The 18612-nt window shown below is 44.2% G+C and overlaps 1 protein-coding gene across 1 annotated transcript; it reads left to right on the plus strand.

Moving 5' to 3' along the window:
• The first annotated feature begins 13615 nt into the window (after positions 1 to 13615).
• f9a (coagulation factor IXa) lies at positions 13616 to 17253 on the plus strand. Its single transcript, XM_062524170.1, has 7 exons — positions 13616 to 13959; positions 14047 to 14071; positions 14406 to 14519; positions 14734 to 14868; positions 15321 to 15769; positions 16221 to 16347; positions 16527 to 17253. Exons 1-7 carry the CDS (start codon positions 13633 to 13635, stop codon positions 17105 to 17107), a joined length of 1758 nt encoding a protein of 585 aa, XP_062380154.1. The 5' UTR covers positions 13616 to 13632; the 3' UTR covers positions 17108 to 17253.
• The last annotated feature ends 1359 nt before the right edge of the window (positions 17254 to 18612 follow it).

Consider the following 18612-nt stretch of genomic DNA (forward strand, 5'->3'; position numbering starts at 1 on the left):
CTTATTTTGAAGCAGTTTGGAAGGAAATGTATATAAAATTGACTTACTTACAACAGCTAAGGTAGCTCAGAGATTCTACAACGAGTGCTGGACCTCACAAGGGCACGGATTTTAAAGTGCATTTCTGGCAAATGTAGATTAAAGATAAGTTGTTATTATTAGGTTGCTCAAGTAGAGGATCATGAAGCACACAGAAAAACCGACTGCTTGATGGACGCCGCAGGTTTTGAGATAGTGTGATCAGAGCATCATCCTCTCAGCAGACCCTGTGAGGCTAAGCAGAGGCAACAGAGGAGGTTGTGAGCCTACATCACAGTTCCATCACAGAGGGGCCTATTGAAGAAAACAATGTCTTTCGCTTGGAATATTCCGGAAAGATGATTCCGATTCAATTTGAATTCCTATGAATAGACTTACACCTTTCCAGCTTTTGAAATAACAACCTGTGCAAATAGGTACATCGCATTTCACTGGGATTTGGTGTTCCAGTCGGAGAGGGTTGGTACTTAAAATAAATATTTTTTTTTCTGGGCCAGAGAGGAGCAGTGGAATGAGAGAGGGATGGGAGTGATTTATGGTGTGCAGTTGCACCAGGGGGTTTCAGCTGGATGCCTCTGTTGGAGAACTCCGGCTTGTGGCGCTACGCTCTGGAGCCGGCTGATAAGGGAGTCATATTAGCTCCATTATTTTCATTACTGCGTTGATAGCAGGACGCTCCATGCGCTTTGAGTCTAGAGTGGGCTTTTGTTCTAAGATAAATATAGGGTGTGGTGTGTGTGTGTGTGTGGGGGGGGGGGGGGGGGGGGGGGGGGGCATGCCACGGGACGTTGTTTTCAAATAAGCTCTCCCGAAACGAATTCCACAATTACTGCAAATGAGTTGTACAGTAAATGATACATAGTAAGTAATCAAGCTAATCGTCGTCCCAGAGAGCTTCATCTTTTCCAGTGACAAAACCAGCCTGTAATGAAGCTCCGGCTCTAAATGATTCAAGGGGATTCATCAATAGAGCCTAAACAATATTAAGAGCGACTAATTACTAGTAACGGTGTTGGGATTTTACTGCCTTGTAGCATGATTAAAAACATACTAAAAAACATGGCTTAGGTTTAGGGTCAAGCTAGGGTTACAGAGAACTTACTGTCCTGCCAGAGGTCAAAGGGCACCGCTTGGAATCACAACAATTACTTCACCTCCCTAAGCTATGCTCAGTTCCGCTGACCTAACACAGCTGAAGATGGCCAGTGTGTCACCACCGGGCAGTTTATTTTGGCCGCAGGGCTGATCTATTGACCTTTCGGTCAGTGTGGAGGAAATTGTGAAGCAGGGGGACATTAAACAGCGGGGCACGCCTCTTTTGTCAGGTCGTTCGTGATTTAGTCTCGGAGGAAATCACAGGGGATCAGCGGCCTCGCTCGCTCACGATCCTGTTCACACGTTTGCTGTCCAAATGGTCCTGCAGGGGTAGGAACAGAAATAGGGCAGGCTTAAGTGGCAGTAAATTGAGTGCAGTGATTTTACACGGTGGACATGTCAAAGCCAAGGACCACGTGCACGTTGGTTGCTACAGACATGTTTTGGTGAAGAGAGAGGATTTGTTTACGTTGGATGGTTTCGAGGAAATAAGTAAATGGATGACAACCAAATTACTAGAGCTCAAAAATGAAAGCTTTTTTCCTTTCATACACACACACACACACACACACACACACACACACATACAGTACACACACACGCACGTATGTACACACACACACTGACACACACACACACACACACACACAAACAGTTACAGACAAAAGAGGCCTCTGAAAAAAACTAAATAGAGTGGCTCCAGCAGACAAGTTCATCTGAGCTCAGCAATGATGAAAAAAGAGAAATATCCCCAAGCATGAGCATCCACATCTCTCTCTCTCCCTCTCTCTCCCTTTCTCTCCCTCTCTACCTCTCCCTCTCGTGTCTCTCTCTGCCTCTTGCTGCTTTTAGTGGGTTGATGTTTGACATTCAGTGGCTACACACCAAGACTTTGTAGACAGCCTTGTCCAGGAGCAATAGCGGCTCCCATTTGAGTTGATGCTGGTTGCGCATCTAGACAGGAGTGTGTCTGTGACTGTGATCACGGGAGACATAAAGAGAAAAATAAAGAGACATTGCATGCAATTGATAAATGCCTCCCATGCGACAGAATGTAGTGAATAGTAAAAGGTAACCATTAGATTATGATGTTTACACTAAACAATTCCAAAACACTCAAATTCTAAAAGATAACCTTAGTATTCCATTCAGTCTGTGATGTTTTTACAAATGTTGTGCCAGCCTACACAGATGCAACAAGATCATGCGCCCCCTAGTGTTACATGTATGCACTGTTTCCTTTTAAAAGCCGTCTCCCTCTTCCTCACAGACACCACAAGTGCTGCTGACATTAGGAAGTGGAGAAAGTGAGGATGACAGAAAACAGGTGATTTAACTTTACGTCAGTTGTGATGTAGTTTACTGTATGCGTTAGTATCTGTGATCTTATTTTATAATTTCGAATAATATGTTGAAGATACAAAAGATTTGTATTGATAAAAAGAAGCTCTAACTTGCCATATTCTGCCAACTCATGCATCAGCAACACTGGTGGTGGCGTTGAGGAAGTGATGTCAAATGTGGCGCCTGCGGCTCCAGCTCAAATGAGAGCCCAGTCGTGTGTGCTGCTCTGGTGATGCCGTCACTGAAGAGCACGTGCACTCCTCCACTTCAGTGTGTGAGTCACTTCCTGGACCTGACAACTCAAGTCACGACACAAACACACAAACACTGTCCATGCATATTAACTCTCTCTCTGTTTCTCTCTTTCCCTCTCTCTTTCTCTCTCTCTCTCTCTCTCTCTCACACACACACACACACACACACACACACACACACACACACACACGATAATCAAATAACAGATGATGATCTAATAATAGAAGATGTAGCATCATGAAATGAACTACAGACTGAAGATTCCACCATCTATCATAATATGTGCAGTGACCGTTACACTGTGATACCGTATGTAGGTCTACTTGAAAGAGTCCATCTCAGAAGAATGCATGAGGATCATATCTGTGAGCGTGTTGTCTTTGCCTGACTAAATATCAAGCAGATTGTTTAAATGTCAGTAGGCTGGAGTGACGAGAGCAGGAGAGAAGGGGTAGTGGTGCACGGTGTGTGTGTGTGTGTGTGTGTGTGTGTGTGTGCGCGTGTGCGTGGGAGGTTGGGGGGATGGGTGTGAAATGTTACTTTCTCTCTCTCTCAGCAACTGCGCTAATTAACAGAGGTACTGTTTTTCCAAATACCACATTAATGTCAGTGGCTGCATCCAGGGGACCGAGACGTAGGGGCCAAGCCTTTGTAGCCTGCAGCGCTGTTCTCCGCTTGTCAGGAAGGAGAGAGTGAGCGCTCCACACATCTCTGGGACTGTTCCTGGGACTGGTGCTGATGTTGTCTCCACGGCAGCGCTGTTCTCCGCTTGTCAGGAAGGAGAGAGCGAGCGCTCCACACATCTCTGGGACTGTTCCTGGGACTGGTGCTGATGTTGTCTCCACGGCAGTCAGCTGATGCTGATCTACGGATTCCTGTCAGCTTGGTTTGGAAAGCCAATGCCTCCACTGTGGATTGCACATTTGAGCTGCATCATGAATTGATCTGAGGTCGGACTGCCAGCGATTGATTGGTCAGTTAATAGCGGTGTGTATGATGCACTAGAATCCTTTACTCAGTGTCTGGCTATATCACAGTCATTATTGGTATCAATATCATTCAGCAGAATTGATTCAGTTTCACTTAAGCTGCCTTTAGACTTCACACTGATAGTCACTATTATATTTCATTCTTATGGGAGTTTTTTTTGTCAAATGAATGTATTTAATATTCTCTGATCATATCAGGAGAAATGGGATTGGATATAACCGGGCGCGCAGGTTCCTGGTAGAGTGTGAGGGAAGGCTCTGTGAAATCGCTTTCGGGGAATAGCGTTGCAGAGTCAAATTCATTTTTAATCTTCCTCATATTTTTGGAGAGATGCCAGCTGATGTGGTTCTCATCACAGCGCAAACCCAGTGGAGGCAATCAGGCTGTAAGGCAGACTCGGGAGAACCGCCCGTCATTCATCTTACTCATGGAACGCACACACAATCATACGCACTTATGTAAGCAGAGATAAAAAGGAGCAAAACACACAAACACATACACAAACAAGCAAACACACACAAACAAACAAACACACAAACACAAACACACAAACAAACAAACACACAAACAAACAAACACACACACACACACACACAAACAAACACACATGCATGCACACACACACACACACACACACACACACAAATAGTGAGCGCATACTGACTGCCCACATCAACAGCAGAGCATATCCCATTCAAGAAACTACAGGAATCTCTCAACTTGAGCTCTGTGTATAGTATGGGCCTTACACTGGGCCTGACAGAGGAGGAGGAAGAGGAGAAGGAGGAGGAGGAGCTGCCATCCAGCAGTGTGGCCCAGGCTCCTCCATTAGGCCCAGCCGAGGGCACCTCGGGGCGGCTGCGGGAGGAGAAGTCGTCCCTGGCTGCCAGTCGGCTGTGCCCAGGTGCATGAAAGATCCATCTGAGAGCGATTCACTCGAGAGCCCTCCGCCGCTCCGTATTCAGGTCAAGTGAGCAATGCTTTCACTTTCGTATGCCAGAGGCCCTTGAAAGTGCACTTACATGATACAAATACAAACTGCTCCAAAACACTCTGCACAAACCATCCCTTATGAGTTGAAAGTGCGGTCATGCTGGGGTATTGTTTTTGAGAGACACTTGTAGAGGTATTCTACAGTACACTTCTCTGTGCTGAAGATCAGTCAAGGGGGGCTAACAACGCTGGCAACGCTCCCAATGAATGGATGCTACTCTCCCACCATTCCAACAGCTCTGAGGCCTCATTATCTCTGAAGCTGGAATAGCTTTGCTAACACTGTAATTGAGTAACAGTGCTGTCAGCAGGTATAGCTTGAGTTTGCACATGAAGAGATCCAGGACGGCTGATTAGTTTCGTCGTAATTAGGCTTTAATTCATGAATGTCTCTACTGTGTCTCTCTAAACTGCGGCCCTCCCATACTCACAACAATGTAAACACTAGCCATATTTAATAACAGGACTAATCAGGCTTTGCCATCAGGAATGGAAACTTTTCACACAGTGAGTCATTTGTAATTCACTTCTCTAAATAGAGACAGAGTTAGATCCTGTAGACAGATAGATAGAAAGAGACAGAAAGAGAGAGTCAGGTGCTTGGAAAGTGTCAAGGTTCCTTTGAGACAGCGTGCTATTCTGGGTATGTTTTTTCGGCTACTTTATTTTTGCCACCTCCCTTTTAACATTTTCATCATTTCTCTCTCTCTCTTACAAAAATATTCACTTTCAAAGCGGAGGGAAAGTAATTATAGCCTCGGCGACCAAACCCGCCTCTCATCTGCATGTCCCCTTGCCGCTGCTTGAGAGACTCTTCCGGCGTCTTCCGGCTGACCTGGCCGCCCTCTCCTGAGAGCAATTAGGCAGCGTCGCCTATGAGAGGAGCGGCCTGACAGGACCGGCCCACCAAACACACCTAAGCCAACGCCAGGAAGCAGAGAGGTATTTTTATCACGTAAGGAGCATCAAAATACACAGCTGTTGACACCAGCTACATACCATTTGACTATGAGACGGTTTGCTCAGGTCCCGCATATTCCCCCAATACTATGAATTATGGAGTGTGTGGGGGACTGATAGAAGCTGAAATGAGTGTCTCATTAAAGCGGAGTATCTGCCATTTATCATACATTTTAATTCATATGAAATATCAAAATATCCTTATGCTCACCGTTATTTTTCCAGCAGATACTCTGTCTGAATACGTACTGGCAGGTTACTTCAGGTTATGAAAGCAAATTTGGCTGGGCCTTTGCACGCAAGGAGCTTAATGCATGAAAACTTACAGGGTGCATGTAGCCAGCCAATGCTGTAATCCCAGCTAAACAAACCAGGCAGCTCAGTTAAAGCTGAACGAGGCCGCACACAGAGACCCTCTGCTTTTCCCTGCTCTCACCCTCACACATCTTGTACACACACGGCCGCAACCAACTAACACGCTGACTGAGATGTCATGCACTGACTGTGAAAACTCTCTCTCTCTCTCTCTCTCTGTCTCTCTCTCAATCTCTCACACACACACACACACACACACACACACACACACACACATTGACAAATAGAATTTATGAATCCTACAAAGCTGTAGAAGAAAACCATATGGATGATATGAACGCCAAATCATGCTACATCCTAAGCATGTAAGCAATGAAAGCGGCTTACGTCGTGTCAGCCCACACAAAAATATACACTGTATCAGACCCCAGACATTTCTTTGTAAGCCCTTTAACTCATGACATTGCTGTCAAAACACAGCACGCCAACTTGGCCTCAGCTCTCCAGTAAACTAGCGCACCCGTCCCCCTCACCTACAAAAAGTAGGAGTAAAGTGGGTCGGAGGTCAGGGAGGACGCAGGGCTGACTCACGCCATCCTCACGAGAGCGCCAGGTGAGTCTTACGGAGATGCCAGGCTCCTCCAAAGACACACAGAGTGGAGAAAAGAGATTAGAGGAGAGCTTTGCTGATAAGAGCTGTTGCCGTGCCTTGGCTCTGAGCGAAAGCTGACTTGTGAGTGAAAGCTGACTCATGACACACACAAACACACACACACACTCTCTCTCTCCCTCTCTCTAACATAAATACACAAACACACAGAGGTCAAGGCATTTAAGTCAACCTCAAGCATGGAGGACCCCCTCCTGCTGCCCTCCTGCTGGGCAGTGTATAGCCCTCTACTTCACCACATAATAATATGTGTGAGTATTCCTAGATAGAGAGGTCTCCCTATAGTTTCCACCACATTACGATACGGTACGATACGGTATGGTACGATACGATACGATATGATACGATTATATTTTCTTGTCCCATATAGGAGATTTTTAAAAAATGTTTTTATCTTGGATACATATTCTGCTGACATAAATGATTCCACAGTACAGAAGAACTCATAAAACAGCAGAAAGACAGCAAGGGCAAGATAAACATATATAGACAGCCCAACACAAGCTGTGTCAACCACAATAGCACATTGTACATAACAGTGTCATTACAGCAATCCATTGCACATGGACCCACCCCTTGGTAGAGCACATGCCACATATTGCACACACCCCCTAATAAACACTATGAAACTACTGCACAGCCCCTACAGCCTCAAGCAGCACTATTTAAGAGTTTGATTGAGGTAGGCACAAATGAGTTTTGGAAGCGGTTGAGTTAATAGTGGGGTATTGTTCAGCGCATGCCCGAGGGTGAGAGCTCATATTCTGTGTGGAGGGTATGATGGGTCGGTCATTATCCTCTCAGCGTGATAAGAATACACTGCTCATATATCCACTGAAGGGAGTCGTTTTCCTTCCCCCTCAGCAACTTCATGGCGGTGTTTAACAGACAGGTAAGTTTAGTTTTTAGTTGCACATGAAGGTTCCCCTATCTGACTAAGATCTCTAGTACAGCCTGCTGAAATCAAACAAAACAAACAAACAAAATCCTCTGGTCTTCACTGTACACTTTGAGTCTTATAGACAAAAACACAAAATTTCAACATGGACCCTCCAGCTGAATATGTCGTCCAAGTGAATGCCAAGACACTTGCATGAGCAGACTTGATTGATGTGTGTATTGTGTCCGACCACAGATCTGATCTCCCACTGACTGGATCCAGAACCATCGTTAGCCACATTTAAGATAAGCTGTGATGAACTTGTGTCTTTGTGCTGTTCACTGAGAATAGCTGTGTCATCCAAACATTTGAAAACAACATTCCGGTGGCTGTTTGAGCATTCATTTGTGCAGAGAGTGGAACTTGGTACTGGCAGGGTCAAACCAAGATGGCACAGCACAGCACCCCCAGAATCCAGTTGGCCAACCCAAGTGCAACCCCTCCAGAGATGTGATATAGTTGGGCTTGTCAGCAGGAAACGTCTACAAGTGTGTAGCATCATCAGTACCCCTTCCCCTGTCTTTAAAGAAATTGGCATGGATCAAGTGCCAAGTTGACCTCTGCCTTGATCACCGACAACTTTGTATTTCTCATTACAATCACAGTCAGGGCCACATGGGTTTAACATCTTGCGCATTAGTTAATCCATTAATATATCATGAATCATTATGACTTAACATGAATTCACTGATTGTCATTAATGAATTAATACATAAATAACTCATCATCTTAAGCATTAAGTACGGTTGGCACATCATCATGAATCATGATTAATTAAGCATGATCATGATGACTTTTTGTCAGACAAAATCTTGGACATCACCGTCATGGAGAAAAAAGAAAAGTGATTACACATGAATTCATGTTAACTAAAAGTCATGAATTATCATGAGTTAATTCATTAACTCATGCATTAATTATTCATGAAAATCTCATTAATAAACATGAATTAATAGTATGTCATTAATGACATCAGGTATGGGCAACAAATTCATCTTGAGCATTAGGTACAGTGGGTAAATCATTATGAATAACGATCAATTACACATGATCATGGTGATTTCTAGGTTTTTGAAATGTGCTCCAAGGGGTAAGTAAACTATACATTAACTCATCATGAACTAATTAAGACCATTTTCAGAGAATATCGAAGAATCCACTTCTTCCGTCAGTGATAAAGAAGGGTCCATTTACCACTTTAGGTGAGGGGCCACAAACATGAGGAACTCATGAGTAATTCATCAATAATTAATGTAAATTGACCATTTTTGCATGACTTCAAACTTCATGCATTTAAAGCACCACCACCATCACTTTATCTGAGGGGCCACAGACATGATTAACTAATGAAAAGATAATGCTTAGCTAATGAGGACATGCCTATATTTGAACGATGTGGATTCTTCGATATTCTCTGAAAATGGTCTTAATTAGTTCATGATGAGTTAATGTATAGTTTACTTACCCCTTGGAGCACATTTCAAATACCTAGAAATCACCATGATCATGTGTAATTGATCATTATTCATAATGATTTACCCACTACCTAATGCTCAAGATGAATTTGTTGTCCATACCTGATGTCTTTAATGACATACTATTAATTCATGTTTATTAATGAGATTTTCATGTATAATTAATGCATGAGTTAATGAATTAACTCATGATAAGTCATGACATTTAGTTAACATGAATTCATGTGTAATTACTTTTCTTTTTTCTCCATGACGGTGATGTCCAAGATTTTGTCTGACAAAAAGTCATCATGATCATGCTTAATTAATCTTGATTCATGATGATGTGCCAACCGTACTTAATGCTTAAGATGATGAGTTATTTATGTATTAATTCATTAATGACAATCAGTGAATTCATGTTAAGTCATAATGATTCATGATATATTAATGGATTAACTAATGCGTAATTCATGCATTAGTTCATGAGAATTCATGTACCCTTATTATAAAGTGTTACCAAAATCTTTTCTTTCAGTTGGACACACTTTTTAGCTATTGGAACTATGATGGATTTATCCAGAGGGTGAGACCAGTGTGTAGATCCACAGACTGTTGGAAAATGGGGCACCAGGCTGGAGTGAGCTGTTCTGCACAAGCCTTTAAGAGCAGCACAGAGATGCCATCTGGGCCACTGGATTTATTACTGCATGTATGTTTAAAAATGAACTCAATCCACTGTGTGTTAACTACAATCCTACAGTAACGCTCAATTGGATTGCTTTGCAGGACAACATGTTTTTCAAACCTAAGAAATATATTATTCAGTTTGGTTGTTTTTTCCAGATCATTACAGCAAAACACTTCCCTATTGTGTTCATGTTAGTTATTGCCACATTGACAGCAGGTGGTGTTTTTGTCTGCTCAGCTGTGTGCAGTCTCTCAGGTAGGCTATACTTACACAAACTCACACACACACACTCACTCACACATAAAGTGTCACATTACAAATGCAAATACAAAATCCTTCTGACAAGCCTCACTTGACACTATGGCTTAAATCAGCAAGCAAGGCAATGCTTCATGTGAATGTAACTACTATCCTTTCTGCAAATAATCACAGTTCACACAGTAACAACCTGAATCAGAGAGAACCCTCAGCAAAAAGAAGTTTATGGAAGTGTACTGTTGGTCTACTTAATTTGAACTAATGCTAGAGTGGCCGCTCCTGTGCACATGCCCCACCAGTCATTACAGTCCATTCACCGTATCGCTAAACCACAACCACTCAATAACTAAGCATAAGTATAGCTTGTGTACTGATTATAGTCATAGATACACTAAATACATACAGATTTAAGTATATCTGACCTGAACTTAATACTTATACTTAAATAGACTGAATGTACTTACTTGTAGGCCTATTTGTAGCCAGAGACTGGTCTTTGAGAGGCTGCATGACTTTTTAATGCATCATTTAATCTTATTCACTTAGCTGATTCTGATATTACCCTTCCGGTTAACTTATATTTTACTGGGGATTTACTTTAAGTATACTATCATGAACATGAAAAACTGGGCTAGAAATATACATCAGTAGTGGGGGGCAGTGGCTCAGGAGGTAGAAGAGTCACCCAAGCCCAGCTCCTCCTGACAAAACACTTCACCCCAAAAGTGCTCCCGATATGCCGGTTGGTGCCTTGCATGGCAGCCTACGCCATTGTTGTGTGTATAATATAAATGCAGTATATAAGCAATATAAATGCAATTTATTACTAAACAATACTTCTATTCACTTGTATTACAGTTAAAAGTTTACTACTTTTACACCTTAAAATACTTTATGTATAGGCCTACGTAGCCTATGTAAACTATATACGTACAATGAACTAAAAAGTGTGTTATAACTAGTATCTTCACTAGTTTACTTACAGTATAGTAGGCCTAGTACTCTCAGTCCCACGAGTTTACAATTATAAACTTCAAATGGGCCAATTTAGTCCGCAGAAGTATAAACATAGTACATGTACAGGTACATCACCATAAAGCACTACAACTGTAAACTTAGGCCTACTACCAAAAGTGAACTTGGGAATTATACATCAACTGCACTTGAGTGTACTTGATGAAATTAACTGTAGCCTATACTGTACCGTTTTTGGTAAGGGGGCTTGAGCATACAGTATAACAAAAGCCTCAGGTTGGCGGTCTTTTCTTCAATCCCCTCCGACGCTTCAGGGACTGGAGGGAAAGAAAACATAAGAGGGCCAAAGGGAGATCACTGCCATCAGCAAAGGTCAGAAGCATGTCCGTTTCTGTTGGAGTCAAAAGGTAATAATACGAAGATCTCAGATTTTATTGTCTAAAACTAGTAAGCTAACTACATACTGTAAACAACAGTTTGGTTGTCTCTGATAAAAGATTGCTAACATGCTAACTGGTGTATTTAGATCATCTGTTTGAAATGGGTTATCACATTGATTGAAAGTTCACTTTTTAACCTCAGCCAGCCAAATTCTTGCGGTAGAGATATAAATCATCCAAATATTAACAAGAAGATGGGGAAACATCTGTTTCTAAATATCAGAGCTCACCTCTCAAGTCACGCATGCATTGTAATCTTGAAGTACATCCATGAAGCTACACAGGCTCTACAAACACCTGTGTACCTTTAAGGACTGACACTGAAAGATCCACACACATCATAAAGCCCAAACTCAATTCAGGTCTGGCTGTGCTGGGTGTTGTGTATCACTTCCTGTCAGTAATGTGTCATTTCTGGTATTACTGGTGCAGGAGCAGTAATGGAATATTGTCAATCCCAGGCGCTCTCTCAAAGTGGCTGTCACCCACAGCCCCTCGTGGAATTGGAAAGGGCCTCAACATTTTGTTATTGTAGCCGTCCTCGCGGCGCTATAGGCTCTCTGAGTGGAAGGGGAAAGCAGTGTTAATTACTTAAGGTTGAATAATTCATCAGAGTAATGACCCAATGAAATATAAATGCCTGCGGTCGATACACGACTCCACGGGAGCTGCCAGGGGACTCCTCGGGGTGCGAGGAGGGAGAGAGGAGAGAGGCACGGGGAGGCGAAGGGGGGGCTCCAGCCGTGTGATGGGGGGGTGGGGGGGTGGGGGAAGGGCTGGGCTGCCGACCAAGGATAATGAAAGAGGAGCTGAGGGGCGCAGAGACGCCCTAAGGCCTGCTGAGTCAGCCGCCATCCCCACCGCCCTGTCACTGCTGGACACTGGAGAAGCGACTGATGATAGTAAGAGACCTGACACACACAGAGAGAGAGGGAGAGAGAGAGAGACAGACAGAGAGAGACTGCGAGAGACAGAGTGAGAGAGAGAGAGAGAAAGAGAGAGAGAGAGACACACACAGAGAGAGACTGCGAGAGACAGAGTGAGAGAGAGAAAGCGAGAGATAACCATCTCTCCATCCCTCAGGCTGACGCCTTCATTACTTTGGTGAGGCTGGTGTGGTGTGGGGACTGGAGAGGGCTCTGATTGACTGAGTGGGGAGAGGGAATAGAGCAGGAAGCCAGTGAGGCAGGGAGCATCCCCACTGATTGCCCTGGAGAGCAGAGAGTGGAGCACACTCTATTCCCATTACTCTCTACATTCCCTCTCTGTCTCATCCCACAGGAGCCTCCGAAAAAGTTTGTTGACCTTGAACGCACTGTGTGGACCTTCAATGCTTCTGGGGATATTTCCTTTGGGTATGAGGGGCCTCCCATAATTCAATACTTCTACCCACCAGATAAATCGGACTCAAAAATGAAAATAATAAAGTAACAAACGCTCAAGGAATATTCTGCATGGATACTGCAGGAGCACCAGAACATTACACCTCAAAGAAAGTCTCATAAAATTGCCTTTGATTCTCCAAAGCACAGTGGCTGATGTTATATTTGTGTATGGATCACTCCCCCCACCCCCCCTTGGGTTATTATTGTAAATAATGATACGAGTTCAAACACCAAGCTGATTTGTCACGGCCGTGAAATCTCTCCAGTTTTATCATCCGAGCATTGATTTAAATCTGTTTACTGGGACAGGTGTGCCACCTAGAGGATCCATGTGTAATCACATAAACACTATGAACTCTAACAGTCTTGGCATCTTGAATTGAGTAACTGAGTTACTTAATTCCATTCCTTCTGTTTTCCAATCCCCATTTTGGTTGAGAGGAACAAATGAGTAGGCTATGTGTAATATATACAATAGCATCACATTTAACACTAACATATACAGTACATGCCTAACAGATGCCCATAATACAGAGACATGGGTATGCCAGAAATATGTGGCTGAATACTTCATTATTATAGATTGCTTGCACAAGTTTGGGATAAAAAGATGAATATGGATAATAAGATCAAATCTGGATAGAAGTAGCCTACTGCCAGCAGGACACATGGTAACAAAAGGACTGGCTTTGAATGGTACCCTAGTGATATTTCTGGCAGTGAGGACATTTGATCTGTTGATTTGATCAATCCGGAAGTCCCACGCAGAGAACACTCATCTGTGTCTACTGTCTACACAAACATAGATTGCGGAGGGCACCGTGAGTCATGCGGGCTCATTGTAAACAGACAGTTGTACTTTGGAGCACTGGGCCAAGTGATCCCAGCTGTCCCTATAGCGGATATCAGCTCTCAGGAATGGCTGCTCTCCACCTTCTCCTCCTCTGTGCTGTGCTCCTACAGGAGCTGCCACCAGCACACGCCGCAGAACCGTTCCAGTCCAAACGGGAAGCCAGCGGGGTGCTCCGGAGGCAGAAGCGCCACAACTCGGGCTTTTTTGAGGAGTTTATGGAAGGCAACATAGAGCGCGAGTGCCATGAAGAAGTCTGTGACCTGGAGGAGGCCAGAGAGGTCTTTGAAGATGACGAGAAGACGGTCAGTTCATGAGGTGGAAAGCTTAAGAACATAAAAGAATTATGCTGCATTTCAACACAATGTGTTTTCTTATTTTTGTTTTTCCAGATGAACTTTTGGCAGAGCTACTTAGGTAGGCTTGTGTTTAATCATTGCCTACACTGTTGACTTTAACTCTGTGTGGGCGAACATCTCGGGTATATTAATTGTGAATACTGTATGTCTAATTCAGTAGGTGTCTTAATCGGTTTTCTAAATAAACAATAATAAAAATCAAATGCACAATTCAGTACATTGCAATGTTGTGCTGAAAGTGATTTCAACACAATTTGAACCGTGTAAACTCAAACAGAGGGCCTCATCACAGTGTGTGCTTCACTAGAGTAGGACTAAGAGTGTGAGTGCTGGCTACAAGTCTGCTTGTGTGTGCTAAAAGAGTGGTAGGTGACCTGTGGCTTGTGTTTCAGATGGAGACCAGTGTAAATCATCTCCGTGCCAGAATGGCGGGGACTGTGAGGACCAGATGGGAGCGTATATTTGTAAATGTAAGATGGGCTACGTGGGGAGTGACTGTGAGATTGGTGAGTCTGATGAGGCAGGAATAAAAGCATGATTTTCACATGTAGCTGTTGTTACAGTTGTTTAGAGTCTGTTACACACATATACATGTATGTGACCTTCTCCATCAGAACAGAAGTGTTCTGTCGTTATGGTCTGTCATTGAAATTCTCCAATGAACATTGAAACCCTGGAATATGGAGGTTGTTTTTACCTTTATGTGTTGTGTTTGTCCAGAGCTGGCCAGGCAGTGTGACGTGGACAACGGCGGCTGCATGCACTTCTGTCAGGAGGTGGGCAGCCATGGAGCCGAGTGCTACTGCGCTACTGGCTACACGCTGGCCGAGGACGGAGTGACCTGTCAGTCAGAGGGTGACACATTTATCCCTTAACGACATGTCACACAAAACTCATCTGTTAGCGCAGTTACTTCATGTTAATATGCAATATAGCCATATACCTATAGCTTACTGTATCTGTTACTGCACTATAGGCTATAGGGTATGGATATAGATTCATCATAAATTCTTGTGTGCTTATGTGTTATTCCTATGGCCAATGCTGTACATACAGTAGTGTAACATCTTAATCACTAGAGAACATGATAATCTACTTCTTGTGTGCACTGCCCACTGCACTGCACTTACTGCCCACTGCCTGCATATCATCAGCACTTTCAACATTACTACCTCAGCATCTACTGTCACTATTGTCATGTCTGTTGATGTCAACCATATTCATACGTGAATGGCTGTAAAACATTCCTATTGTGTATCTTCACTATATGGCGATAAATCTAACCTTGACCTTGACCTTGACTCCAGGAGATTGGTCGTGTGGCTATGACCGCAGGATTGTCCGGCTGGGTGGTGCGGTGCGGACACTGCTGACCAACTCCACCAACACAACCATGAGTCCCCTCAACATTACCGCGGGCACCACGGACATCATGGGCGTCACGGACACCATCACCGTCACGGCCACCAACGCCCTCCCCAACTCTGGCTCCCGAGGGGGCAGGCTGATGCCCTCACGCAGCAGATTACCCATGTGGGTGCACCAGATGCAGCAGTCCGCAACAGCACCACCGGAGACCCATCCACCCACCACCACCACCACCACCTCAGCTCCACTAGACACCCAGCCACCCACCACCACCACAGCAGCTCCACTAGACACCCAGCCACCCATGATCAACCCCGCCGACGGCGAGAACCAACATAAGCGCATTGTTGGTGGGCAAGAGGTCACACCTGGGGAGATCCCATGGCAGGTAAGGATATTATTCTTCATGTTTATTCATCTCCAATTTACTGCTATGAACATATGTGCAGCTGGTCCTTACTCCTGATCCTAAAAACAATCCCATCGGTTAGCTAATTAGACTAATTAGGCTGGCTATGTAGAAAGGCACAAGTAAGGTCATTACAGCATGACAACATGACAAGCTGTGCATTATTCAGAAGCCTAGAATGACATTTGTATTTATAGTATTGAATGGAGTAATATTTATATAGGTCTATTCCTAATGAATAAATCATGAGTTATAATTATTTTCATTATATAGTTTATGATGACTGAACTAATATAATAAAAGTACATAACCATTTAAATAATTAAAAGGCAACTTCAACTTTCAGATACGTGACATTCATAGATGTGAAAGAGCAGTTGGCACATCTAGTGAATGATGACGGTGTGCTGTGATGTGATTTGTCCCATAGGTGGCGCTGGTGCTCCGCTCCACTGGGGAGGTGTTCTGCGGGGGCTCCATCGTGGGGGAGGAGTGGGTGGTCACTGCTGCACACTGTTTGGTGGACGCACCAGAGCGGTCATTCTTTGTCAGAGTGGGTAAGACGAGACACCCTATGACCTTCACCATGAAACTCTCCCCCGGCTACCACACCCCTCTCCTGATCTCTCCCTCTGGGGCTGCGCAAAGACCCCAGACTACTAATCTAGCTACACCACTAAATCCACTAAATGGTGGATAAATATACGAGTCGTGTTTTGTGTGCTGTAATCCTCAGGTGAGCACGACGTCAACAGGGCCGAGGGGCACGAGCAGGATCTGGAGGTGTCCAAGCGCTACGTGCACCCTCTCTACGTACCGGCCCGGAGCACGTACAACCACGACGTGGCGCTGCTGCGGCTGGCCGCCCCCATGGCGTTCTCCCCGTACGCGCGGCCCATCTGCCTGGGGCCCAAGGCCTTCACGGAGACCCTGCTCCGCGCCGGGGGGGAGGCCACGGTCAGCGGCTGGGGCCGCATGCGCTTCCAGGGCCGCACCGCCAGCCGGCTGCAGAAGGTGGAGCTGCCCTACGTGGAGCGGCTGGAGTGCAAGGAGAGCACCAGCGAGCGCATCACCTACTTCATGTTCTGCTCCGGCTACGCCGACGTGGGCAAGGACGCGTGCCAGGGCGACAGCGGGGGCCCCCACACCATGCGCTACAAGGACACCTGGTTCCTGACGGGCATCGTGAGCTGGGGCGAGGAGTGTGCCAAGGAGGGCAAGTACGGCGTGTACACCCGCATCTCACACTACTACAGCTGGATGCGCTACGTCATGGGCCTGAGCAGAGAGATGCTGGTGGACTCTGTGGACCCATAACCATACCCCCCCCCCCCCCCCCCCCTTCCACAGGACTACGCCACTCCCTGCACTGTACGTGAAGGACTACTACATATTCTAGTAGCTTTATAAACGGCGATTCATCTCAATCCTGGAGTAAATATGGCTTTATATATATATATATATATATATACTGCTTATATATAGCTTTATAAACGGCAATTCATCTTAATCCTGGAGTAAATATGGCTTTATATATATATATATACTATAAAAAGACGACCCCATTTGAAATGCAATGTAGTCTGGCTCAGGCATGCATTTGAGATTTGTCTGTAAGATATGGATAAAACAAATCTAAACGGCCTCCCATTTCCATGAGCTGATTTGTCTTGTGACGGAGCCCATTGATTACAATGCCACAGGTCCTGCAGAGAGGGACTAAGTAACATGACAGATTTATAATGCAGATATACATGTACAGTGTGCTCGTTCATCCAGGAGAAGTATTACACACTTGAGTGTGCACACTAGGGTTCAGTAGCCACAGGTACACACAGAGGGCATCCATCACTGAAGCAGGCCAGGGCCTATCAGTCATCACATTAAACTGTTTTGTCATGAGTCATTAAGTCAGATGAATATTGCATTTATCGATCCTTCTGTGACAAACTGTCTCACTTTTACTTCAAGAGTTTAATTAAATTTGATCAGAGGAATGGATTATGAAGATAAATGGCTTGCAGTTCCCTTAAGGAATTACTGACAGTCAATACTGCAACAATCTCTTCTGAAGTCTAAATCACTGTCACTAAATCACTGCACAGGTTTCATTGACACACTAAGTATCCGATCTGCAGGCCAGTGATGTGATCAACATTTGACTGTGCGTCTGATGGTAGTATTTTTAAACTATAAAACACATACAGTACTGTTGTTCAGGCATACCATATAACTCACATATAAATTCTTCATATTCCTCCTTTAAGTATCATCATCGCAGGAGCCTGAGTAGGACAATGTGTTTAAAAGACATTTGCATCACCTTGACTTTAAACCTTTCTACAACCAAGGGAGTAAACATCATCATTGAGCTCCGAGAAAAAAGTGAGCGATGTAAAAATATCTGACACCAAAGAAGGCATCTGCCCTACTTCTTAAAAAAAATCCCAATACTTCAACAACAGCCACTGCACTGCAGTGCTCTTCTGGAGAAGACATGCTTTCATCATTTGAGAAGATGTTTCAAAGGGTGACAGCTTGGTGCTAACTCAAGCCCAAATCCCACTAAAGAACTAAGGAGGCTGCAAGTTTTGTCAACGTATTTATTTATTACAAACAGTCCAGTTCAATCGTACAATAAAGACTGTACAGAGTTGGTTTAAATTATTAACAACATATTTGGAGCTAAACAAACCTGTCAAAGGTTGTAAAGTGCCATGCATTTTTCTCCACACGAAAAAAGTTGCCTAGCAACAAGCATTATGGTGCTTGTCAGGATAAACAGCATTTTTTGAGCCTATATTTGTCTCCGTTTTGTCAAC

The sequence above is a fragment of the Sardina pilchardus genome, chromosome 21 (genome assembly GCF_963854185.1).
Source record: "Sardina pilchardus chromosome 21, fSarPil1.1, whole genome shotgun sequence".
NCBI lineage: Eukaryota > Metazoa > Chordata > Actinopteri > Clupeiformes > Clupeidae > Sardina > Sardina pilchardus.

Coding starts and splice junctions, on each gene's coding strand:
- f9a (XM_062524170.1), top strand. CDS start 13,633: ATGCGGGCTCATTGTAAACAGACAGTTGTACTTTGGAGCACTGGGCCA. Junction 14,520..14,733: donor GGGGAGTGACTGTGAGATTG/GTGAGTCTGATG, acceptor GTGTTTGTCCAG/AGCTGGCCAGGCAGTGTGAC. Junction 16,348..16,526: donor GTCATTCTTTGTCAGAGTGG/GTAAGACGAGAC, acceptor TGTAATCCTCAG/GTGAGCACGACGTCAACAGG.